Below are 26,681 nucleotides of genomic sequence, written 5' to 3'. Positions count from 1 at the left end.
GAAATGCCTTTATATCACCTTCAGTTTTGAAGAATGATTTTGCTTGATTGCCAGTTTCCTTTTCCCTCAGCTCTTTGAATAAGCTGTTGTACTGCCTTGTCCAGCATTGTTTCTGTTGAGAAATCTGCTGTTATTCCTATTCTTGTTCTTTCTTTGTTTGTTTTTGTTTACCATGGCAGGCCTAGCAAGGAACAATTCTTGTTTTACCTACAGATCTTTTAGTCTGTGAGGAGTTTAATAGTATAATGAGCCTCACACCTTCTTTAGTTTTTTTTTTTTTTTTTTTTTTTCTTGTCCATTAGAAGTATGACGATGCCTCTGGATTGTCAATAAAATCTAGGCTTATAAGTGGTATTATAACTTGAAGATAGCCTAGTATTAGATAGAATTAAGACATATATTACACATTCAGTACACATTAAAAAGAACAAAATAAAATTAGATAAAATTTTAACCAAAAGAATATATGAAAGTAGTCACAGAATAGGAAGTAGTCATAAGACTGTGTGTCCCTAAGTACTATAAAACTTTTCTTTTTGGCCAGGCACAGTGGCTTATGACTATAATCCCAGCACTTTGGGAGGCCAAGGTGGGTGGATCACCTGAGGTCAGGAGTGTGAGACCAGCCTGACCAACATGGTAAAACCCCATCTCTACTAAAAATACAAAAATTAGCCAGGCGTGGTGGTGTGTGTGTGTGTGTGTGTGTGTGTGTATTTTTAGTAGAGACAGGGTTTCATCATGTTGACCAGGCTGGTTTCGAACTCCTGATCACCTTTTAATAACACTATAGAAGCAACAGTGATAACAACCAACAACACACATTAAATTTGTAGTAAGCAATGACCCATCTTTAGTACATTTCAGATTCTTGACCAGTCTGTGACCCAGACCTACTAAGAAATATGGAACAAGTAATCACAGGGAAAATAAAGAAGTTTCTCTAACAAGCCTTTTACCAGATCAGAGGAACTGAAATTCAATATCCATTGCCCATGGCCAAAAAGTAATTATTTTACCAATTTTAAGGAAATAAAAGAAATCCTTAGAAAATTCTAAAGCTACTTTATATCTACCTGCCAAAATAATGCAGAGTTAATAAAAATAGTAAAATAGGCTGACCTACCAACATTTTCAAACCGGAGTAGGAGAAGCTATTCAAAATGCTGCCTAGGCTTTCTCTTATTACAAACAGTACTGAGGAAATACGACAACTTTTGTAAAATGGTATGGGCTACAAATAAGACAAAAAAGGAAGTTATGAGCATCATAAGTGAAGTGACACTAAGTTTAGATTCCAAAAAAAAAAGAAGTAACACACTCCTATAACAAGAAAAGGCTATAAAATGTACATTGACCAAAACTATGGTTATTAGACGCTACCATGTTCAAGACTAGGATTGTACTATAGCTAAGCACTATTTATTAAGATAAGATAATGGGGTAATATACACACATCAAATAAATACTACAACCTAAATAGAACAAGTGAAGAACCTCTCTAGAACCCACTATGAAGAACCTATAATGCTGAATAAATTACAAAAGAAATGTAGAATGTATTTATCTTTAAGAAAAAGAGAGAAAGAGGATAGGGAGAAAACAAGAAAAAAAATCACCTTGTAAATAAAGCCAACTTCTTTTCAAGGAAATGACAGATGTTAAAAACAAAAATCATAAGCTAGGGCATTCTTCTGGAGAACTGTGGATTTAATAAACTACAAGCAAAACCATAATATGCTATTTAAGGCACAGAGAGTAACCAATACAAACAAGAAACAGAAAAAGTCTCTCAAAGTCAAAGAAATGCCTCATGAAAAACAATCTGCTGCCATCATCATCATAAAATCTGCAGGTGAAATTTTTAAAAATTTGAGAATAAAATTTTATGTTTTATCTGACACTGTGGCTCCTTGCAAGGAAAGAAAATACTTGCCCACCATCTCTAGCATATTTGTGCTCTAGAGTTTAAAAATCTGTATGTCAGATTAAGAGCCAAGGAGAGTTAGTTATAGAAACAAGAATATCTAAAGCCAAATTTTAACCATTTTAGTTATCTCAAATTTTTCTTGTCTTTCCTTCTTCAACAAACTATAGTGCCAGACTGGCTTGGTTCATATCTTGGCTTTGCCAACCTGTTAGCTGTATGACCTGGCTGATTCATTCATTCTGCCTCTGGGAGAGGCATAAAACAGAGATAATAACCTACCTTATTTCATTGAGTTAGGATTAAATGATTTAATATGTATTAACATGTAGTATGTACTACATAAATGTTTGTTAAATACAAATTAATGAAAAAGAAATATTTCTTAAGCCAAGACCTATGTTAGGCTCTGAGTGTACAAAAACCAATGCAACAAGATGCCTGTTTTCAAAAAAGCTGGTAAGGGAGATAGATGAATGATATAACAACGATTACAAAATAACAAAAAAGGTGACATTACAGAGATGGGCACAGTCTATTTGCAAGTACATAAATAGAACATGCAACTTCATGACAAGGTAAGTGGGAAGTGGGAAGAGAATTAGGTCAGTGTCATCACTGAGGTTTACAGTATTCACAATGATGCCATTACTGCAAGGAAGTAGCCTTATTGGGCAAAACCCCCAAGAAATCACTAGCTTAAATACAAATCAGTAACACCTGAGAAAGTTTTATTTTCCTCCAATTTCAACAGTAAATAGAAAAAGAGTCTTTTCTACATGTCTTTAGGATCCCCTGGTGACTATTTCTTCACTATCAGCTCTGTATCCTTAAGATAAGACTATTAATACTGGTAAATGAAAGATTCCTCCATCTCCCTTCCCACATCCTTGCCAAATGGATCGGCCTTCCGTTTTGTGCCCTCTTCACACATCTATGTCATGCAGGAGCAGTAAATAGAAACGCAAAACCAAAGGTCTGAAATCTGATCTTCACACTACCATTTTCTCTTATCCCCTGAAAAGCAATAGGCAAGAGCCACCTTAAAAACTGCCTGACTTGTTTTCCGCGTAGCAGGGAAACTTCACATAAACAATAAAAAATAGATGCCACCTTCCTCTGCCTCTTTTTATCAGCTATGTTTTAAGAAAATAGAACAGAAGAAAATATTTCAGATCAAAATACAAACAAACCATTTATACTTTGGCTATTTCAATTTTGTTGATCTTTTCAAAAAACCAGCTCCTGGATTCATTGATTTTTTGAAGGGTTTTTTTGTGCCTCTATCTCCTTCAGTTCTACTCTGATCTTAGTTATTTCTTGCCTTCTACTAGCTTTTGAATTTGTTTGCTCTTGCTTCTCTAGGTCTTTTAATTGTGAAGTTAGGGTGTCAATTTTAGATCTTTCCTGCTTTCTCTTGTAGGCAATTAGTGCTATAAATTTCCCTCTACACAGTGCTTTAAATGTGTCCCAGAGATTCTGGCACGTTGTGTCTCTGTTATCATTGCTTTAAAAGAAGATCTTTATTTCTGCCTTCATTTCGTTATTTACCCAGTAGTCATTCAGGAGCAGGTTGTTCAGTTCCATGTAGTTGTGCCGTTTTGAGTGAGTTTCTTAATCCTGAGTTCTAATTTGATTGCACTGTTGTCTGAGACAGTTTGTTGTGATTTCTGTTCTGTAACATTTGCTGAGGAGTGCTTTACTTCCAATTATGTAGTCAATTTTAGAATAAGCATGATGTGGTGCTGAGAAGAATGTATATTCTGTTGATTTGGGGTAGAGAGTTCTGTAGATGTCTATTAGGTCCACCTGGTGCAGAGCTGAGTTCAAGTGCTGCATATCCTTGTTAACTTTCTGTCCCATTGATCTGTCTAATATTGACAGTGGGGTGTTAAATTCTCCCATTATTATTGTATCAGACTCTAAGTCCCTTTGTAGGTCTTTAAGGACTTGCTTTATGAATCTGGGTGCTTCTGTATTGGGTACATATATATTTAGGATAGTTAGCTTTTCTTGTTGAATTGATCCCTTTACCATTATATAATGGCTTTCCTTGTCTCTTTTGATCTTTGTTGGTTTAAAGTCTGTTTTATCAGAGACTAGGATTGAAACCCCTGGTTTTTGTTGTTGTTGTTTTCCATTTGCTTGGTAGATCTTCCTCCATCCTTTTATTTTGAGCCTATGTGTGTCTCTGCACATGAGATGGGTCTCCTGAATACAGCACACTGATAGGTCTTGATTCTTTATCCAATTTGCCAGTCTGTGTCTTTTAACTGGGGCATTTAGCCCATTTACATTTAAGGTTAATATTGTTATGTGGAATTTGATCCTGTCATTATGATGTTGACTGGTTATTTTTCCCAATAATTGATGCAGTTTCTTCATAGCATCAATGGTCTTTACAATTTGGCATGTTTTTACAGTGGCTGGTACCAGTTGTTCCCTTCCATGTTTAGTGCTCCCTTCAGGAGCTCTTGTAAGGCAGGCCTGGTGGTGACAAAATCTCTCAGCATTTGCTTGTCTGTGAAGGATTTTATTTACCTTCACTTATGAAGCTTAGTTTGGCTGGATATGAAATTCTGGGTTGAAAATTCTTTTCTTTAAGAATGTTGAAGATTGGCCCCCACTCTCTTCTGGCTTGTAGGGTTTCTGCTGAGGGATCCACTGTTAGTCTGATGAGCTTCCCTTTGTGGGTAACCCGACCTTTCTCTCTGGCTGCCCTTAACATTTTTTCCTTCATTTCAACCTTGGCAAATCTGACAATTACGTGTCTTGGGGTTGCTCTTCTCGAGGAGTATCTTTGTGGTGTTCTCTGTATTTCCTGAATTTGAATGTTGGCCTGCCTTGCTTGGTTGGGGAAGTTCTCCTGGGTAATATCCTGAAGAGTGTTTTCCAGCTTGGTTCCATTCTCCCTGTCACTTTCAGGTACACCAACCAAATGTAGATTTGGTCTTTTCACATATTCCCATATTTCCTGGAGGCTTTGCTCGTTTATTTTCACTCTTTTTTCTCTAATCTTGTCTTCTCACTTTATTTCATTAAGTTGATCTTCAATCACTGATATCCTTTCTTCCACTCGATCGAATCGGCTATTGAAGCTTGTGCACACATCACAAGGTTCTTATGCCATGGTTTTCAGCTCCATCAGGTCATTTAAGTTCTTCTCTACCGTGTTTATTCTAGTTAGCCATTCATTTAACTTTTTTCAAGGTTTTTAGCTTCCTTGCGATGGGTTAGAACACGCTCCTTTAGCTCAGAGAAGTGTGTTATTACCAACCTTCTGAAACCCACTTCTGTCAACTCATCAAAGTCATTCTCCAACCAGCTTTGTTCCATTGCTGGCGAGGAGCTGCTATCCTTTGGAGGAGAAGAGGAGCTCTGGTTTTTAGAATTTTCAGCTTCTCTGCTTTGGTTTCTCCCCACCTTTGTGGTTTTATCTACCTTTGGTCTTTGATGTTGGTGACCTACAGATGGGGTTTTGGTGTGGATGTCCTTTTTGTTGATGTTGATGACATTCCTTTCTGTTTGTTAGTTTTCCTTCTAACAGTCAGGTCTCTCAGCTGCAGGTCTGCTGGTGTTTGCTGGAGGTCCACTCCAGACCCTGTTTGCCTGGGTATCACCAGCAGAGGCTGCAGAACAGCAAATATTGGTGCCTGATCCTTCCTCTGGAAGCTTCGTCCCAGAGGGGCACCTGCCTGTATGAGGTGTCTGTTGGCCTCTACTGTGAGGTGTCTCCCAGTCAGGCTACACAGTGGTCAGGGATCCACTTGAGGAGGCAGTCTGTCCATTCTCAGAGCTCAAACGCCATGCTGGGAGAACCACTGCTCTCTTCGGAGCTGTCAGACAGGGATGTTTAAGCCTGCAGAAGTTTCTGCTGCCTTTTGTTCAGCAATGCCCTGCCTACAGAGGTGGAATCTGTAGAGGCAGTAGGCCTTGCTGAGCTGCGGTGGGCTCCATCCAGTTTGAGCTTCCCAGCCACTGTTTACCTACTGAAGCCTCAGCAATGGTGGACGCCCCTCCCCCTGCCAGGCTGCAGCCTCATAGGTTGATCTCAGACTGCTGCGTTAGCAGTGAGCAAGGCTCCGTGGGCATGGGACCCACCCAGCCAGACACAGGAGAGAATCCCCTGGTCTGCTGGTTGCTAAGACTGTGGGAAAAGCCCAGTATTTGGGTGGAAGTGTCCTGTTTTTCCAGATACAGTCTGTAATGGCTTCCCTTGGCTAGGAAAGGGAAATCCCCCAACCAGAAGTGGGTCTTTAGGGCTTATTTCACATCACATCTGGCAGGGTTCTGAGCATTCATTTAAGTATATAATACATACCATTTGGTGATAAGTGTACAAACGCTTATATAAATACTCTCCTACATACTTACATGATTAATATATGTATGCAAGCATATGCAAAATATCCTAATATTCTCCAATTAAAGTTTTTATAAGTCCACAATTAACTTTCATTATTCTAAAAAATAAACATGAATTAAGAAAGGCTTATTCGTGATTTCCATAAGGACAATGAGTAACAAACAGCCCACCTGATCTTCTTCATTAAGTAACAGAACAGTGTTTTCTTTACCCTTCTGGCTGTGCTTTCATACAACCAGAAGCTTCCCCACTGACCCACACAGACTGCTTCAAGTAATCATTCCTTACCTTTGGGCCCAGGAACAGGAGGAGAAAGGAAAGGGGGAGGGAAAGACATCAACTCAATCACACGCAGTGGCTACATGTTTTAAAACAATATTATATACTGGGAGGAAATTAAGATAAAAAACAAATGGCTCTTCTGACATCTTGCTGATCCACTGAAGACAAGAAAAGTAAAATTAAAGATGCTTACCTGCTGTTCCTGCATTCTAGCAGCACCAAGTTCTGAGAGAGACATGGTGAGCTTCTCCTGTTGTTCTGATAAATATTTCTGATATAGGCTTAGAAGTTCTTGGCATTCTCTATACTGTAGCTGAAGAGGTGAGATTGCAAATTAAGGGAAAAAAACTGAAAAATTGATTCAAACTGCATCCATCAATGCTGCTTTTCATATTCCAATAAACAAAACAGAACCAGAAATGCAATCATATTTGGCGAGATTCGTAAGTATAAAGTCTTCAGATAAAAGTTACATGTATTTCTCCCCCAAAATCATAAAACAATACTTCACAAAGAGAGTAACAATGAACATCCCATTTGAAAATAAATTTATTCCTCGATTCTTTAAATTTGAATAAAAACAAATGCAGATACATGCAAAGGAACCCCTACCTCACACCATATTAAAAAAACAAAACAAGCTGAAAATGCATCATTGATCTAAACGTTAAGAGTTAAAACTATAAAACTCTTAGCAGAAAATATAAAAGTACATCTTTGTGACCTTGGATTAGGTGATGATCACTTAAAAGTACAAGTAACCAAATAAAAAAAAATAGACAAATTAGACTTCAAAATGTAAAATGATTGTGTTTCAAAAGGCATTATTTTAAATTTGAAAAAACAACCCCCTGAATGAGAGAAAATATTTGGAAACAACATGGTAAAGAATTTGTGTCCAGAATATATAAATACCTTGTACAACTAAACAATAAAAAGATAATTAGTACAATTTAAAAGTGGGCAAAGGCTTTGAATAGACATTTCCCAAAACAAAATATGCAAATGGCCAAGAAGCATAAGAAGAGATACTCAACATAGGCATTAGGGAAATGTAAATAAAAAACACACTGAGATACCATTTTGCATCCACTAAGATGACCATATCCAAAAAGACAAACAAGCACTGACAAGGATATGAAGAAACTGGAACCCTCCTATGTAACTAATGGGAACATAAGACTGTGCTGCCACTTTTGAAAATAAGTTAGCTGTTTCACAATGTTAGAGAATTTTTTTGACATATGACCCAGCAATTCTACTCCTAGGTATATACTCAAGAGAAGTGAAAATATGTCCTGAAGAATATTAAATATGTAAGCAAAGAAAACTTTTTAAAAAACATATGTACACACAAAAACTTGTATATACATATTCAACATGGCATTATTCCTAATAGTAGAAAAGTAAAAACAATGTCAATGTCCACTGATAAACAAACAAAATGTGAAATATTTATAAATGGAATATTATTCAGCCACCAAAAGCAATGAAGTACTGCTACCTGCTACAACATGGATGAACCTTGAAAATATTATGCTAAGTAAAAGAAGCCAGACACAAAAGGCCATATATTGCATGATTTCATTTGCATAAAATGTTCAGAACAGGCAAATATATACAGACAGAAATAGATTAGTGGTTGCTAAGGGTTAGGGGAGAAGAAATGGAGAGTAACTGCAAACAGGTATGAATTTTGGGGGAAAGGTAATAAACATGTTCAGGAATTACAAAGTAGTGGTGTTTGCACATTTTTGGAATATACTCAAAACCATTTAATTATATAGTTCAAAAGGGTGAATTTTATTACACAATAAAGTTATTATTTTAAAAAATCAGTATGGGGTACAAGTAATAACACTGTTCTGGTAAGAGTACTGCCAGTTTACACAGAAAGTTCCTAATTATATTAAACATAAAGAGAGTATAATTTGATGTTTTTTTATTAAGTTTTTCAGTTAAGTCAATATTTCATTAATAAAACCATCACCAGGAAATTTTCTGAACACATACCTCCCTACTTTTTTTATAATTTTATAATTTGGTACAAAGAACATGGCAATTTAACCCGGGGTACCCTCTCTCACAACTCCTAAAACTTGCCAATTGTTCAAGATGAAAATACTAAATCGGAAAATGTCAGCTAACTTTGCAGACCAGTGCCTGGGAGACAAATAGTCCTACCCAAGAGAGAGCTCTGTTCCTTATTTCTCATTATGGTAATTTCCTCCCCAGGCTCTTTTTCCCTTCAGTACATTTTCAAATCTCCCCTTAACACTTACTTATGTATGCTGTTGGTATAAAAATTACTATCCAATGGGATTTATTCTGCATAAATACTTTTACAATAGGTCATCACGATTAAGGGTCGAAATATTAGTTTTTAAATGTCAAAATGGTGTCTGGTTTCAGTATTCCTTAACATTTTCATAACCTAATCATTGCTTCTGGGCAGATTCTTGCTCTAATAACTTTTGCCAATCATGACTGCATAAATAACCAATTGCTCCATTATTCTCATTATTAACCTTTAACAAAAAAGGAGCCAGAGGTAGATGATAGAAGAGGAGCTGGTTCACAGGGAAAGGACAGGTTACTAAGCTTAGAGAATACGATAATTAGGAGAGCTTGTTGAATACTTGGCATCTTAAATAACAACAATAGTATAAATGGTAGTCCAAATAGGTTTTCAGAGTCAAGGTACATTGGACTAGGCTGGTTTTACATTTCCATGGAAAGCAAGCTCTAAAAGATGGGAATGATTTGTGGTGGTCCCAGGAGTCTCTGCCAGCTATTATGTATATAAAGGAGATTTTTATTCTCGCTGTTACCATACGCAGTAATTTTTATAGTAGGTGAACATATTAGTCTGGTCACAGAATATGAATTTTACTCTGAAAAAATCAAGCACAATTATATAGCTTAGGAGTAAAATGTCAGCGTTTGAAACAAATTATGGGCAAATTCATTTAAACACATGCTATGTGGGAGAATATAAAAACAGGTAGTCCTACCTTTATCAATTTTTAATTTCTTTCTTGATATAGCAGATTTCTAAATGCACCCCTCCCCCACTTCCTTCCTCCTTAGCACAATGAGACTTCAATCTTCCATCTGGAGAGAAAGATTTATGTTAGGAAAATGCAGACAAAACGTCCTTCTCAATGATTTGGGGGGTACAATGAAAAAGAACATATATTTAACTCAATCCTGGCCGACTGACAGAGAAGAATGAAATAGATGTTGAAAACCAAACTTAAGGGAAAGTGTACACCAAACCATGACACGAATTTAAACACTGTAGTCCGCCTAACCACCTTTTAAGAAGTGGAAGACAGAGCAGTCACTGCAACCTTTTCAAAGAAATAAGTCTTCATGAGGTAGCACAAATAAATAAATATAAATTAGTATTAAGCAAGATTACATCAAAACCTAACCATCACATTAATTAGCTGAAATGTCTGTGGAAAATAATCATTTAGTAAAGCTTAAAATCTTAACACTAAAATGCATTAGATAGATAAGTAAAAGTAAAGATAAGAGCAGAATGAATAAGGGGATGAGTGAAAAAATAAAAACTGTGTGAGAGACAAATCACAGGTGGAGAGTGGAAGGGCCGGAGATAGGATATACTACTAGGAAGCTGCCAAAGTAAAGAAAGATTATTTTAACTGAAATAATTCCCCTGGCCTATCAGAGTTCACCCCCACCACTTCACCTCACCCTTGTCTCTGACACCTGGGATGCTTGGACTGGCACTTAGTAATCTTGACCTAATACAGAACTAAATGTAGACAGGCCCCTGTGAAAAGACAAAAGGTGAATCATTAAATTAAAAAAAAAAGATTCTCCTTTTTTGGAGCCAAGATTCCTTGGAAAAATGGCTGAACCCCATTTTGGGGTAGAGAAAGTATAAAGTAAACTTGAAACATCTTGTTGTGCTGTAAAATGCAAGAAAGTGTTCAAAGACAAATAGATGGGGGCTTGTCACAAGAGTAGGAGATAGCAGCCAGGTGCGGTGGCTCACGCCTATAATCCCAGCACTTTGGGAGGCCGAGGTGGACAGATCACGAGGTCAAGAGATTGACACCACCCTCGCCAACATGGTGAAACCCCATCTCTACTAAAAATACAAAAATTAGCTGGCTGTGGTGGCAGGCACCTGTCATCCCAGCTACTCGGGAGGCTGAGGCAGGAGAATCGCTTGAACCCAGGAGATGGAGGTTGCAGTGAGCTGAGATCACTCACTGCACTCCAGCCTGGCAACAGAGTGAGACTCCATCAAAAAAAAAGAAACACCAGGAAAGTTAGCCAGGTGTGGTGGTGCCTGTAATCCCAGCTACTCGGTAGGCTGAGGCAGGAGAATCACTTGAACCTGGGAAGCGGAGGTTGCTCCGAGCTGAGATCATGCCATCGCACTCTAGCCTGGGTGATGAGAAACTCCATCTCAAAAAAAAAAAAATAGGAGATAGCCTTAAGGGGATGCCTATTAACCACATTTGGGAAAATTTGAGCACTGAAATAAATAATCACTCTAATTAATAGAAAACTGAATAAATAAAAATCCACAACTTCATGGTAATGCTGCAAAAGGAGAAGAAAGGATGGATAAAAAAGCCAAGTCACACCTGTAATCCCAGCACTTTGGGAGGCCAAGGCAGACAGATCACCTGAGGTCAGGAGTTTGAGACCAGCCTGCCCAGGCATGGTGAAACGCCAACTCTACTAAAAATACAAAAAATTAGCCAGGCATGGTGGCGCCTGTAATCCCAGCTACTCAGGAGGCTGTGGCAAGACAATTGCTTGAACCCAGGAGGTGGAGGTTGCAGTGAGTTGAGATCGCAACACTGCACTCCAGCCTGGGCAACAAGACCAAAACTCCGTCTCAAAAAAAAAAAAAAAAAAAAAAGTGAAGTCTTTCTTTACAGAAGAAAGCAAACTAATTACTTAGAACAAATGCTCAAAATTTTAAATCACCATTTTAGAACCCCCAATGTAATAACTAATTCAGGCAAAGATCATTAAAGGATACTAAAACCATTAGGTGAAAGGTTAATGAGTTAGATATTCCTAAGGTGTCATAATTACTTACAGCAAAGAAGAAAATGCATCTTTCAATGGTACAATCTGGTGGTCAATACTCAAAAGTAAATTAATTCAGGATCTCTAATAAGTAGAAAAACAGAAATTATGTATGTCCAATTGCATGAAATAGGCATCATCGCTTATGTATTAATCTGAACCTAATCAAATTTGTAAATCTAACTTCCACTTCACAGAATTTAGAAGGAATAAAGGAATAAATTAAATGATACTGTAAGAAACAATCAGACAAATCCAGTATATGGGAGATTTTGCAAAGCACTTGGCCTGAACTCTTCAGAAGGTCAGTGTCATAGGGGAAAAGGTTTGGGGTAGGAGGCCTATTTTAGATTAAGAGACCAAAGACACAACCAAATGCAACCCATGAAGCATAACTGAATCCTTGTTCAGGGAGAAAAATAGAAAAGACATTATTGGGACAACTAGAAAAATTAGAATATGGACTCAATTACAATTAATATTATGGAATTACTACTAATTTTATCAGTTACCATAAGTTGGTTTATAAAATAAAATCTTCTCATTTTCTTATGAGACAAGTCTGAGGTAGCTAGGAGTGACACTTGCCACTTCATTTAGTTCTGTATTAGATCAAGATTACTAAGCACAAGTCCAACCATCCTAGGTATCAGAGACAAGTGGCATTTCCCGTGACACTCAGAAAAATAAGCAAATAAATTTTTATAAAATTTTATATCTGTAAATAAATTTACAATTTATATAAATTTCTATTACATATGTATATATTTCTATATTTATATAGATCTATATACATTTATATATCTCTATCTATCTATCTATCTATATATATATAGTTGTTGGCATTGGCTATATCTGCTTTGCCCCCTCTGGTGTGTATTTTTATATAATATAAATATTTGTATATAATAAATACAAATATATTTATATAGCATATATTATTAAATATTACACTATATATTATAAATATAATTTAATAATTATGTTTATATACAATTATATATAAATATCAAATATTTATATTTATGATATACATATTAAAAAATACACACGAGAGGGGGCAAAGCAGATATAGGCAATGCCAACCACTGAAATCTAGGTAGAAGGTACACAGTGTTTCAATGCCATATTGTCAACTCTCTATATATTTGAAAGTTATCATAATAAAACATTGCAGGAAAACTTTTTTTTTTGGTTTTGGTTTTTGTTGTTTGCTTTTTTTGTGTTTCTCTCTTTCTACTATTACTCAGTCTCTTCTTGTCTTCCTACCTCTACCACAAATTATCATGTGAGAAGCAGAAACTTGAGCTTCAGGTCAGCCTCCTAAGAGTTCTGTACAATCACGAGTCCTTGGTCAGTAAGTCAGATGACAAACTGTTGCTATGATCTGATCATATACTAACCAGAACTGTCCTTGGAGCCAGAGAGAGGCACACACAAGACAGCGAAAAGGCCATGCAAAAAAGACCTGCCAAGCTTTCTTCCAGTCATTTAACAAATGTTTTCTGAACACAATGTAACAGGCATAAGACGTACAAAGGCAGTACTGTGGATTCAGTAAACGCACAGACTTAGGTGTCAGTCCAACATTCTTGGCTCAAATCTTAACTCTGGTACTTAGTAATGATATAACTTAGGGCAATTAACTTCTCTGACATCTTCATCTGGGGATAATATCTACCTCACCTCACAGGGCAACTGCAAATGGAAATGATATAAATAAATGAAGAACACTTAGCATAGTGCAGGGCACAAAGTATATATTCAATACATTTTTTTAAAAAAAAGACATCAAGGCTTAGAGAGAGAGAGAGATTTAAACAAATAAGGATAACATGTTCCAGGAGAAACATTTATACACTAGAGTACAATGGAGATTTTAAAAAGGTGGGGTGAGTAGTTCACTTTGACCACACTGGAGGGAAGTTACGAAAGGCTCCAGAGAACATGTGACATTGAAAACAAATTTTGGAAAAGAAGTATATAGATGTACCAGGTAGGTAGGCTGTGCAGTACCCCCGGCTGAGGAATCACCAGGATCAAAGGAAAGAAAAAAATGATCAATATGTACATTAAGAGAACTGCAAGAAGCATGGCACGGATGGTTAACTGGTCCTGAGTGGGACAGAATGAGTGAAGAGGCTACAGAGATCAACAGGGGCTAGATCTCAAATGTTACCCTAAGTTGTTTAGATTTTATCTCTATTTAAGTCACTGATGTCTTACAGCTAATTTGCATTTCATAAAGATACCTCTGGTAGGAGAGTAAAGGATGGATGAGAGGGCTTAAGACTAGAATAAAAGCAACCAATTAGAAAATCACTATAGAAGTCTAAGCAAGAGATGAGAGGGGCATGAGCTGGAGTAATAATGGTAGAAAATAGGGATAAGGGGTTAAAAAGGGACATTTAAGGCAATGTCAGCTTATGAACTGGGTGACAAGATGTATGAGCAGATGTGTGATTCCATTTATAAGACAGAGAATGCAGAATAAAGAAAAGGTCTGGGGAGAGTGCAGCTTTAGAACACAGAGTTAAAGATGCTTGGGAGAGTTTAGTGGAGATAGCGAAGAGGGGACACTTGGATCCCTGGGCGTGAAATTCAGAAAAGAAGTCTGAGTAGAAATAGACATTTGGGAGTTAATCACTTTATATGTGGTGGCTGAAGACATGAGAGTGGGTAAAATTGTCCAGGGAGTGTACAGGTTTTGTTTGTTCATTAATTCACTCATTCATTCATTCAACAAATAAGTCTGTAAGGGCAGGAATTTTTGTTTTGTTTACTACTGAATTCCTTAGCCTACATAAGTGCTCAATAAATATTTATTGAATAATAAATATAATGAGTACAGTAATATCTGAGACTGAATGAGATGCCAGACATACAATAATGAACAAGACTAACACTATCTCCTTTAGGGAGAAAGAATGGCAGGTAATCAAACACAAAGAAAAACAAATGAAGAGTAATGACAAGAACATTATGTAGTGCTGTAGGAACACTTTCTAAAAGGACCCAAATAGTCAAGGAGCCAGGGAAAGCCTCTTAGAGAAAGGAATGTTTCAACTGTGAGACGAGAAGGAGGCCACTGTAACAACAACAAGTAAAGGACAGGCAGAGAAAAAAGATAAATAACAAAGATAAATAAAAAGATGAAGTCGACTGTGTCCAGTGCTGAAGAGCAGCCACCCCAGTTAAAGACTGAGTTGAGAAGCCATTGGTGACCCTTGCAAAACATCAGTTTGACATTACTTGGTTGTCCATCATCTCCCCCGACTGTTTTGGTAGATGAACAGTTAGGCTATTTTCTTGTCAGGGAGAGAAGCTTTACAAAAGAGAGATGTTTTATTCAGAATCATCCTCGGGTAAGAATCTGAGGTAAGGCCATCTGGCTCCAACTGTAAAGCAATCCATTACTCACAGACTTTGGGGGAAATACAGAACCCAAATATTTTCACTATGGCAGGTACTTCCTTTACTCTGAATGCCTACAAGCCATATATTAAGATAGCATATCATTCTAGGCATAACATTCTGCCTAGAATGTTTTGCCTGCCCCTAATCCTAGATTCCTACTTGTCCATTAAAACTTAATTTTTATGTCACCTCTTCCTCCAAGCTTCCACTGACCTCCCAGGCAGAGTTAAGCACCTTTATCATAGTAAATACCATAAAGTTAAAATTATTTGACTATATTACTATCACCTGAAGCAGACTGTGTTTTCCTGGAAATCGTAGTGTACACAGCAGGCACTTTAAAAATGTTAGAGGAATGAGTATAGAAATAAAAGTAAAGGAGCTCCTATTGAATTTTCATGTTGGTTTTGAGTTTGGAATGGAAACAAACCATCAATAGACAATGTGGCCTTTAAACCAGCCAAGAAGATGCTTAAAATATTGACTCATTAAAAACTAAAATGTTTTCTAACCTAGCAAGATTTTCCCATCTTAAATATGGTTTCTGACCACGTCAAATTCCTCATCTTACAATCATTTTCTTTTCTCCCTTTTGAAAAAAAGAGTACACATTTTCTGATATAAAAATTGAGGTCCAAATTATATATCTAGTTTAGGACTCATTGATAACATATGCAACTGAAAATGGATTGTTTGTAAAAAGAAAAAGTGATTCCAAGATCAAGTGGTTCACAGGGCTAGGTAAGAATTTCACATAAATATTTACACCCGTTTATGAAGCTGTGATCTGTGCAAGAGCACAAGCCACTGATACAAGTCTGAAATCTTCCATTTAACTAAAAGAAAAATTTATGGCAAATTCGGTGTATGAACATGTTATTTTTCAATTTCCTGATGACAGTAATCCATTGGGGAGGGTAACAAAGCACAAAACAGTGGAAAACTCAATGCTCTGGACACTTAAAGATGGAAACAAGACTCAAGTGACCCACTCAGACTCTTCTAGACTGTAATTCATTCTGTTTGATCACCTGAACAAAAACATGAGCCACGGAAAGATAGCTAATTAGAGTATTTAACTAGCTCCTTTAGAGTTATCTAAGTCCCTACCTTATTTCTTGCAGAATTGCAAATCAAGATGTTGGGGGGGGGGTAGGCGGGGCTGGGTAGAAACAGACTTGAAATTGAGATGCTTTACATTCTGTCTTTTTCTCAGGTCATTAGACCCTATGGATTTTAGAAATTACCTACACAATGGAGACCCAAGGTTTATTTCTCCAACTTTAGAGGTAAGGACACTTATTTAAATGTTTAAATCCAGACACCCTAAAAGGCAGGCTATCATGTGCCAGATGGACCAGAACTTTGATTTCATGTTTTTATAGTTTCCTTTTCACAAAATAAGAAAATATAAATTTTCAGCATTCACTGTAGACATTAAAGGTTGAGAAAACATTTCTATTAAAAACCATGCATTTTCTCTTGCTTCTAACATGCTTAAAAATTTATTTTTTGTTTAAAAGTTCTATGTTTCAGCTGGACCCGAAGGAGAAATATTTTACCCATTTGGAAAGGCTGCTTTAAAGCAATTCAGCCTTTCATGAGTTACAAGAACTACCTTAGAACTGTAGAAGAAAAAAAGCTGCCATCATACCTCTCCCCCAAGAAGTTTCCTTATCAAGTGAACTGCACAACAATAATTAACACTTAAAAACTTCAAATTTCAAAAAGGGAAAATTCCTGACAATATAGACTATGGAAAATGGTCTGCACACTAAGCTCTCCAGACCCCAAAAGGCTGATCAGTGAAGTTTTGTGAATAATGCTTTGTGAAGCATAGTGAAACGTATCAGGCTGAAAACTACCAGCTCCAAACACGAGAAACAGACTGAAAGCTCTTTAAAAAAAGTCATGTCGCAGTGGCTTACGCCTGTAATCCCAGCACTTTGGGAGGCCGAGGCAGGCGGATCACCAGAGGTTGGAAGTTCAAGACCTGCCTGACCAACATGGAGAAACCCCGTCTCTACTAAAAATGCAAAATTAGCTGGGCGTGGTGGCGCATGCCTGTAATCTGAGCTACTCAAGAGGCTGAGGCAGGAGAATCGCTTGAACCCAGGAGGTAGAGGTTGCGGTGAGCTGAGATCGCGCCATTTTACTCCAGCCTGGGCGACAGAGTGAGACTGTCTGAAAAAAAAAAAAAAAAAAAAAGGCGCGGTGGCTAATGCCTGTAATCCCAGCACTTTTGGAGGCCAAGGTGGGAGGATCCCGAGGTCAGGAGATTGAGACCATCCTGGACAACATGGTGAAACTCCGTCTCTACTAAAAATACAAAAATTAGCCAGGCATGGTGGCGCATGCCTGTAATCCCAGCTACTCAGGAGGCTGAGGCAGGAGAATCACTTGAACCAAGAAGTTGGAGGTTGCAGTGAGCCGAGATCGCACCACAGCACTCCAGCCTGGAGACAGAGTAAGACTCTGTCTCAAAAAAAAAACCAAACAAAAAAAAAGTCATGTCATTCTACTTCCGATCTTCAAACAGAAGAGATTTGTTCTTACCATTAAATTAAAACATTTTATGAGCTATCCATTTCAATACACATGATACCACTCTTTCTTCATACTCCTGCAAAAATAAAACTCTAAGCCCCTCAACTGACTGAATGAAGGCCGCTCTTGGCCGAGGGCATTCCAAAGTAAACCTGAAAAACAAGTTAAGGCCATGATGGGAAGGGGAGGTCAGACATGCCTCATTATACCCTCATCCCTTTGGAATTCAGGCACAATTGACCAACATAAAATTAAAACAGAGATCTTAAGACTGGCAAAGCAGTCTCTCTGCAGCAATATCAAATTCCAACCTGACTCTAGTATAGAGTCAAGTATATGATAGATACCAGGCCCTGAAAAAAATCAAAGTGTTTTACCCCAAAATATATTTCTTTGACATATTTTGAAATGGTCCTGCAAAGCTATCTCTTGTGGGGAAAATCTACATTATGTTGAGAATCCTCCTCCCTTTCCAGTTCTTCTTCTGTTCCTGAAGAGATTAGCTGCCAGTCTAGCACCTTTGAAACATTTGAACAGAAAACACTTGCCATCAATTGCCTCTAAGGGTGGCCACCTATGAGGCATAATAAAAACCTTGGTCTCCACAACCCCTTATCTTTACCCAGACACTCCATTCTATTGATTCCTGGTCTTTAGATAATAACTTAACTCTTTTGACCAACTCCCAATCAGAAAATCCGTGAATCCACCTATGACCTAAAAGCCCGAGTTGTCCCACCTTTCCAGACTGAATCAACGTACACTTTACATGTATTGATTTATGTCTGCCAGTAACTTGTCCCCCTAAAATGTATAAAATCAAGCTGTCACCCAACCACATTGGGCACAGGTTCTCAGGACATCCTGGGGCTGTGTCACAGGCCTTGGTCACCCATATCTGGCACATAATAAGCCTCCTTAAATGTTTTACAGAGTTTGACTCTTTTTATCAACATTCCTATATTTGTCTCCTTGAACTATTTTATCTTACCATGTAATACAATTCATTTCTGGTTTTTTTAGGAGAGGGAGTCTTGCTCTGTCGCCCAGGAGGGAGTGCAGTGGCGTGATCTCGGCTCACTGCAACCTCCACCTCCCAGGTTCAAGCGATTCTCCTGCTTCAGCCTCCCGAGTAGCTGGGATTACAGGAGCCTAACAATTCATTTCTTAGTGGAAATGTAAACCGAGTTTAAGTGGTCCCTCAATCTTCTTTCTCCCACACGAAACAATCCAGTGACATCAAGTGTTCCTCATATACAGTATTTCATCTTCCAGTGCTATCATTTTTATGCTTGTCATCTCTCCCTTCTTCAGAGATTTCATCAGAGTTCTCTTTTAAGAATAAGATACTATCATCACCTATTTCACAATTAAGCACCTATCACCAGGAACGGATGCCTGAACCACAGTATCTTTGAATAGCTCAGTATAACTTCTACTTGAAGGTGAGGGACTAACATTATATTTAATTTAAAGAGATTATATTTAATTCTTATTAAAAGAAAAAACCCATTATGTACTATTATTAATCTCATTTTACAAATAAATCTGCAGCACAGAATGGTTAATAACTTATCCAATGATAACCTAGCAGTGAGCTGAGACTTAGAATAAAGTCTTAGAACCACTAGAGCAGCATTCCTTAAAATGTAATGTACAAAAGAATTACCTGTGGGTCTTGTTGGAAAGCAAATTCTGATCCAGTAGATCTGAGGTAGGGTCTAACAAGCTTCTGAGTAATGCTGATGCTGCTGGTCCAGGGAACATACTTAGGGTATGCGTATCAGTCATCTCTAAGAACCCTCTTTCACACCAGTGAGAGGAGGCCCATCCTTCTCCTTTATGTTGAAATGTAATACATTATTGGACTCCTTTGCTTCCTCCCTTTAAGTCATTCTTGGTATATCTTTCTGTGTTTATTTTATCTGTTTTGGTCAACTGTTTTTGTTTTGGAAGGAAGCATATAGAAAGTAAAATAAGAGATGTGAAATAATCCACTTTCTTCTTTAAAAGGAAGCAGCATTCTGAATTTTTAGGGCAGTGTAACATTTCTGTTTTGGCTAACTACTGAAGTATAGGTTGAATATCCCTAATCTGAAATCCAAAATTAGAAATACTCCAAACTCTGAAATGTTTTGGGCACGAACATAATGTCCAGAGGAAATGCTCATTGCAGCATTTTGGATTTCCGGATTAGGGATGTTCAACTGGTAAGTATATTGCAAATACTGCAAGATCTGAAAAAATCCAAAATCTGAAACACTTCTGGCCTCAAGAATTTTGGATACGGGATATTCAACATGTAATAACAATTAGCAAATACTACCTGTAGTGCTTAAGAATTTATATTGGGGGAAGAGTCCATGAGAAGTAAACAACCACACCCTCTCTCTTCTATTTCCAAAAAGATAGCCATCTTCTATATCACCCACCCACACTTTTAAGCATAAGTTTACAGTATCATTTCTAAATTCAGTTTAACATTGCTAGACCATTAGCTATGGCCTTGGGGAACAGCATTCTCACCAGAGTTGCAAGTACTCTGTAATGCAGTATGAAAATATCACCCAGTATTAATAATTCTAAGTGAAAATCAAACACATTCAATAAACTGTATTAACTGAAGTGAAAAAGGAGAGTTCTTATACAATGGAATCACAGTTATCATCTTAAGGTTAAAATTTTAAAAGTAGTAGGAATATTTCATTACTTGTCTCTTTGAAAATGACTGAGGCTATTGATTACACATGTAAATTACTGCTCAGAGAAAAATTAAGTAACTTCGTGGGGGGTGTTTATTGTCTAAACTCAGCAAATGCCACAAAGACTAAGGCAAAAAAAATTTTATGAACAACTTCACTTCAATGGTTCTTAATATAATTAAGCTTATGTGGACTGTTCAGCAGAATGATTCTGAAACACTGGTAAAGAACCAGATTTTTTGTTTTACCCTCCATTCAAGAAATGTTATAGAGGAATAGCCCAAAAATACTCAAAGACAAAAGTTTCACAATATCACTAAAATCAAGGAGCTAGGTTTTACTTTACTATTTTAATACTATGAATACTACATAAGTTAGCCCATAAACATTTAAAAGAACAATCCCTGAGCCAATAGCTTTTTGCTACTGTCCATAAGCATTCATGTGTATCTTAAGAAAAGCCTTTCTCAAACAAAGCTTTCTTCTTAAGCTGCCAACATCTCTCTCTCTTCCTCATTATTACCAAAGTTCTCAAAAAATTCATCTATATTCATAGTCTCTGTTTCCTCAGTTCCAGTTTACTTTTTGGCCCTATATGTTTTCCATCACTCACTCTATTTAAACTGGATTCTTGACAAGTATTCTCTAATCTATTAATTGTTAAATGTAACAACCTGATTTGGGGTTTTATCCTCTTTGCTGGCCACTTCCTTCTTCAACAGATCTCCTCTCCTGGTTTCCCAGTTACTGGTTCATTCTGTTTCTTCCTTACCGATTGCTCCTTAAATCTCTTTCACTGATATCCTTTTCTTTACCCATCATTAAATGGACATACTCCCTAAAATAATGTCCAAGAACCTACTCTGTTTGTGCTACTTCCCCATGACCTTGTATTTTTTTTTTGAGACAGAGTCTCGCTCTGTTGTCTAGGCTGGAATGCAGTGGTGTGATCCCAGCTCACTGCAAGCTCCGCCTCCCGGGTTCACGCCATTCTCCTGCCTCAGCCTCCTGAGTAGCTGGGAACAGAGGCACCCGCCACCATGCCTGGCTAATATTTTTGTGTTTTTAGTAGAGACAGGGTTTCACCGTGTTAGCCAGGATGGTCTCGATCTCCTGACCTTGTGATCCGCCCGCCTTGTCCTCCTAAAGTGCTGGGATTACAGGTGTGAGCCACCGCGCCCGGCCCCCATGACCTTATATTCTACCACAGCTTAAAATTCAATACAGAGGCTGGAGATCCCCAAATTTCTACTTCTTAGCTATTCAAGAAAAACAGTATGACATGAGGTTCTACAGCAGTCCCATTTTACAAACATGATTATTATCCAGTAGAGTATGCACATATATTTGGTACTATATAGTTTATGAAGTGTAGGTAAGACAATTGATAAACATCCAATTCTTCCAATCATTTTCAGTATTTTCAAATCATAATGTTGAATTTTTACACTTAAATAACAAGAGTTAATGCTCCAAGAAAGTTTATCATCCTACTACTGTTTACAGCATCATGATAATAGTGTTAAATGATGTCACTTTTTATCAGGAAAGTGCTAATACATACCAGTTACATTTTAAGGAAACATGAAATTTACTTTACTAGAGAATAATATCTCATGATTAGTTCCTGATTTGATTACTCTTTGAAGTGAATCCAAAATGGCATATGGTATAATACAAATGAATTAAGTTAGGATAACCTATATATAATAAAAGAGAAACCACACTGAATAAAGTTAAGGACTATGTTATCCATCAAAACAAAATTTCTTCTTTTTCTCCAACTGGCATCAATTAAATCACAGTATTATTCAGTTTTCCAACACCCAAATGACTTGTTTTCTAGTTCTATCTATACCACCTGTGCAAAAATTGTTCAAAAATAACTTAAAAGCAATGAACAATGCTAAATAATTCCCCACTCTGGTTAAAAACACTGATATGATCTATTTATATTAATCAAATAAAGATTACAGGTATTGCAAGACTACTGGATTTAACATTATCAGTGATGAAGCAGTTTATCTTTATCTGGCCCCTAGTTCAGATAATGGCTCTGAAATATATAAACCATGTAGAATGACAGACTGTGTTTTAAGACACACAGATCACCACTTGGGCATCAGCAGGTATCAATGCTGAGCAAGTCAACACATCAGCTAAGAAAGGTTTTATAATGAAAGTAGTTGTACACTTAAATAAAATACTACAAACAAAATTTTTGTTCCTTTATAAAAGGCAAATCTATCCTTTCATAATAAATATGCATACAAAGTTGGATTACAGCAATCATTATAGCAAGGGTTAGGTACTATTTATAATATCTGACATTCCCTTTCAATATACATGCCCCAAACAAACAAGGAAGGCACTCTGCCCAGGTACATTGTTAGCTCCTTCAATGCACACCAAGTGTTTTACATAAAGATGTCTGACGGGCCCTGATTCCTATACCCAGGGAGCAGTCTGCATAACACTGTAACAAATTCTAATAAGGCTAAGGGAATTAAATTTGCTTTGGCATCATTTCTAGGGCTGATTCCTGGAATAAAATTTGGGAATGTTCTGTCTCTATGAATTGGTAGAGAAATTTTAAATTAACATATGTGTCGATCAAGTCACCTGTTAAATCTCCCTTTTATTAAGCAGTAAGAGTCACAATAATATAGCTAAAAACATTCGCTCCCCAGTATACAGACATAATGTCTCAGCTATATGATGGCTAATTTCTACCATACACAAGAGATCAATTAAAAGTGAAACGCAAGGTCTAGTGGGTGGCACAAGACTAAGCCACAGAAAGGGTTACTCCTATTAAAAATTAATCTGGGTTTTGTTTTCTCATTAAAAAATACATTCAGATTATAAAATGAAAACAAAAGCAACACTGCATAATTTAGCTGTCTTTTTCTACCAAATTGCTTATAACTGTAACTATAAAATGATAATTTACCATACGTATAGCTGCAAAACTAAGAAAAGCACTGGTCAGTGGTGCTGCGAATTGTGAACCTACTACTCCCCCTACTGCCTGTGGAACTGAATTGCAGTAAAATTAAAGGTTTGTTCTATGTCTCTAACAAAGCGTGAAATTTCATATACAGTCAGTTCTGCTATACCACTTGTTCAGAAAACCAAAATTCGTTCCTGTGCATTTGATGTATTTGGAAGCAATTTGAGCATAACGTGAATATCACTGTGAGAAACACCAGGTGCAGGCAGAAAACTACATCTAGCTGACCAAGCCCAGTAGAAATATTTAAAATATGCGCCAACAGGCCTCACATCTTAAATATCTTCCAGCTATTTCAGTTTCCTTTGTGTTATGAGCCATACCTACTAATAGATGGTGTTACAACTTTATATCCCACTTCAGCAACCTTCCCTATACCATTTTACAATAACTCAGAAGCTGCAACCCTTTCAATATTAACTTCCACAAGCATAATTCAGTTTTTTCAAGGCAAAGTACCATATTTATTGTAGTATTTATGAATTTCTTTATAATATAATGCATGTACAACTGTTCTATCATTTTTATTAGGTTCCTTTTTTTCTTAATGTTTCACTAAACGATTTTATTGTTGTACTTCTAAACCTATTTTTCCCATAAGCTTCATGGGGTCTTTAGTAATGATTCTGCATGGTATGGTGATTTTTAGAAATGCAAATGTCTCCTTATAGCAGAACTGACCATACAGTAGTAAAATGTAAATGCCTCTTCTATATTTGTGAATAGGGTAAGAGTAATTATGAATAAATATCAAAATTTTATAATTTTAAAAAATGTGTTTTATATGTCTATTTCCATGAGAGTATTACTTTTTCTATCTCATTTAATTAATTAATTTATATTTATATATATGTTTATTTATTTTGAGATGGAGTCTTGCTCTGTCTGTCGCCCAGGCTAGAGTGCAGTGGCGCAGTCTCAGCTCACTGCAACCTCCGCCTCCTGGGTTCAAGTGATTCTCCTGCCTCAGCCTCCCGAGTAGCTGGGATTGCAGGCATCCACCACCAGGCCTGGCTGGTTTTTGTATTTTAGGTCGAGATAGGGTTTTACCACGTTGGCCACGCTGGTCTCGAACTCCTGATCTCAAGTCAGCAGTCCACCTCAACCTCCTAAAGTGCTGGGATTACAGGCATGAGCCACCGCACCTGGCCTCTATCTACTTTTAAAAAGGCTAGAAAGGCTCTCTCTCTCCTCAGGTACAGAGCTTTATAAGAATTCAGGAGAAAAAAATTATACATGTATGTGTGGGTATACATATTTTTAAATATGTTAAAGTATATATATTGAAATCTGTCCCTTTTGCTATTCAAACTATTAATCATACCGAACGGTTTGTGTCCCTGCTCTAATTTGACAACCAAGATCTTTACAGAAGCCTGAGGTGAGTAAACGTCCAACTGACTCAAAAAATGGGATGATTCCTTATTTCGCGTTCACTTATCATTCAAAATCTGAATTGGTCAAAAGTCGCATAAGAAAAATGAGCACTTGGCTGTGCATGGTGGCTCATGCCTATAATTCCAGCACTTTGGGAGGCCGAGGCGGGTGGATCACAAGGTCAAGAGATCAAGACCATCCTGGCTAACATGGTGAAACCCCATCTCTACTAAAAATACAAAAATTAGCTGGTCGTGGTGGCACGTGCCTATAATCCCAGCTACTCAGGAGGCTGAGGCAGGATAATCGCTTGAACTCGGAAGGCAGAGGTTGCAGTGAGCCGAGTTCGCACCACTGCACTCCAGCCTGGTGACAGAGCGAGACTCCATCTCAAAAAAAAAAAAAAAAAAAAAAAAAGTAAAACGAGCACTCTATTTACCAATGATGAATGCAGCTTTTTATAGGCTTTTCAGTCTTCTGAAAAATACAGGCATTACATTCATATAAAAGGGAAGTCAGGATAAAACTTCAAGAATTCATAGCCTTTCACTTAGTTAATAGTCTTACATCAAATGCTTCACAACTACAGCAAGCTTTGTCAACGGCATACCTTTCTTATCAAAGTACACTTCATGAATAGTTTGTCTACACTGGGTTTAACCTTTCTATATAATCAACCTGCCATAAAAAGAGAAAAACTTACTGTCAGGAAGGAAGTCTAAAAGTGTGGTCCAGGGACAGCAGCACTGGTATCATCTGGGAGCTTCTAAGACATGCAAAATCCTGAGCCGCACTCTAGATGTGGATTCGATTCTGCATTTTATCAAGCTGCCCAGGTGATTAACGTGTACCTTATAGCCTGAGGAGCACTGGTTAACAAGCACTGTCTAAACCACTATGACAAAATTCTAGGTTCCATTTCTGCCCATCTTGCACTTCAGAAGTCAAGAAAAGCAGCTTTTCTGTCTCCAAAGTCATATCTTTTTATAAGAAATTAACTGGAATGCTCATTTTTTAAAATGTGCCATTTTATCAGTCTTTCCCACCTTGTTAGAATACAGTGTCTTTGGATCACAATGGATAAAAAAATTCAACTATTTCTCTTTCAAAAGATATCTGAGATAAAATTGACTAAATATGTCTAAATGTTAATTCCTAAAAAGACATATATAAAAGAATACATAAAATAGATATTTTTTCATATATACATGTAAAACAGCAGACATTTGTTCAATAAAAACCCTGGTGATCGTCTCAATAGATGTAGAAAAGGCATTTGACAATATTCAACATCCTTTCATAGTAAAAACTCTCAACAAATTAGGCACAGAAAACATGTACCTCAACACAATAAAGGTCATATATGAAAAGCCCACAGCTGACATTATACTCAATGGTGAAAAGTTAAATGCTTTTCCTCTAGGATCAGAAACAAGAAAAAGATTACCACTACACCACTTTTATTCAACGTAGTGCTGGAAGTTATAGCCAGAGCAATTAGGCAAGAAAAAAAAGTAAAAGGCATCCAAATAGAAAAGGAAGAAGTGAAATTTTTTGTTTGCTGATGACATGACCTTATATTTAGAAAACCCTCAGAACTCCACCAAAAACAATTTAGAGCTGATAAATGAATTCAGTCAAATTGCAGAACCAAAAACCAATACACAAAAATCAGTAACACTTCTTTACACTGACAACGAACTATCCGAAAAAGAAAATAAGAAACCAGTCTTATTCACAATAGCATAAAAAATAAAAAATAAAATACTTAGGAATAAATTTAACCAAGAAGGTGAAATATCTGTTATACCAAAAATTATAAAACATTGAGGAAATTGCCGATGACACAAATAAGTGGAAAGGTATCCCATGTTCATGGATCAGAATTAATACTGTTAAAATGTTCATACTACCCAAAGTGATCAACAGATTCAGTGCCATTCTTTTCAAAATTCCAGTCATTTTTCC

At 37.0% G+C, this 26,681-nt stretch overlaps 1 protein-coding gene across 5 annotated transcripts in view; it reads right to left on the bottom strand.

Annotated features, from left to right (window-relative positions):
• KIAA1328 (KIAA1328 ortholog) overlaps positions 1-26,681 on the bottom strand; it is a 403,426-nt gene that overhangs the window by 264,576 nt on the left and 112,169 nt on the right. For all 5 annotated transcript variants that reach the window (XM_019013838.4, XM_019013839.4, XM_063699149.1 and 2 more), the window contains one exon: positions 6,769-6,896. In XM_019013838.4, the coding sequence (XP_018869383.3) occupies positions 6,769-6,896 (128 nt within the window). The remainder of the gene's footprint in view (positions 1-6,768; positions 6,897-26,681) is intronic.

This window comes from Gorilla gorilla, chromosome 17, assembly GCF_029281585.2.
Source record: "Gorilla gorilla gorilla isolate KB3781 chromosome 17, NHGRI_mGorGor1-v2.1_pri, whole genome shotgun sequence".
Lineage (NCBI taxonomy): Eukaryota > Metazoa > Chordata > Mammalia > Primates > Hominidae > Gorilla > Gorilla gorilla.
Note: the sequence above shows the minus strand (reverse complement) of the source record. Positions and strands in the feature narration are given on the sequence as shown.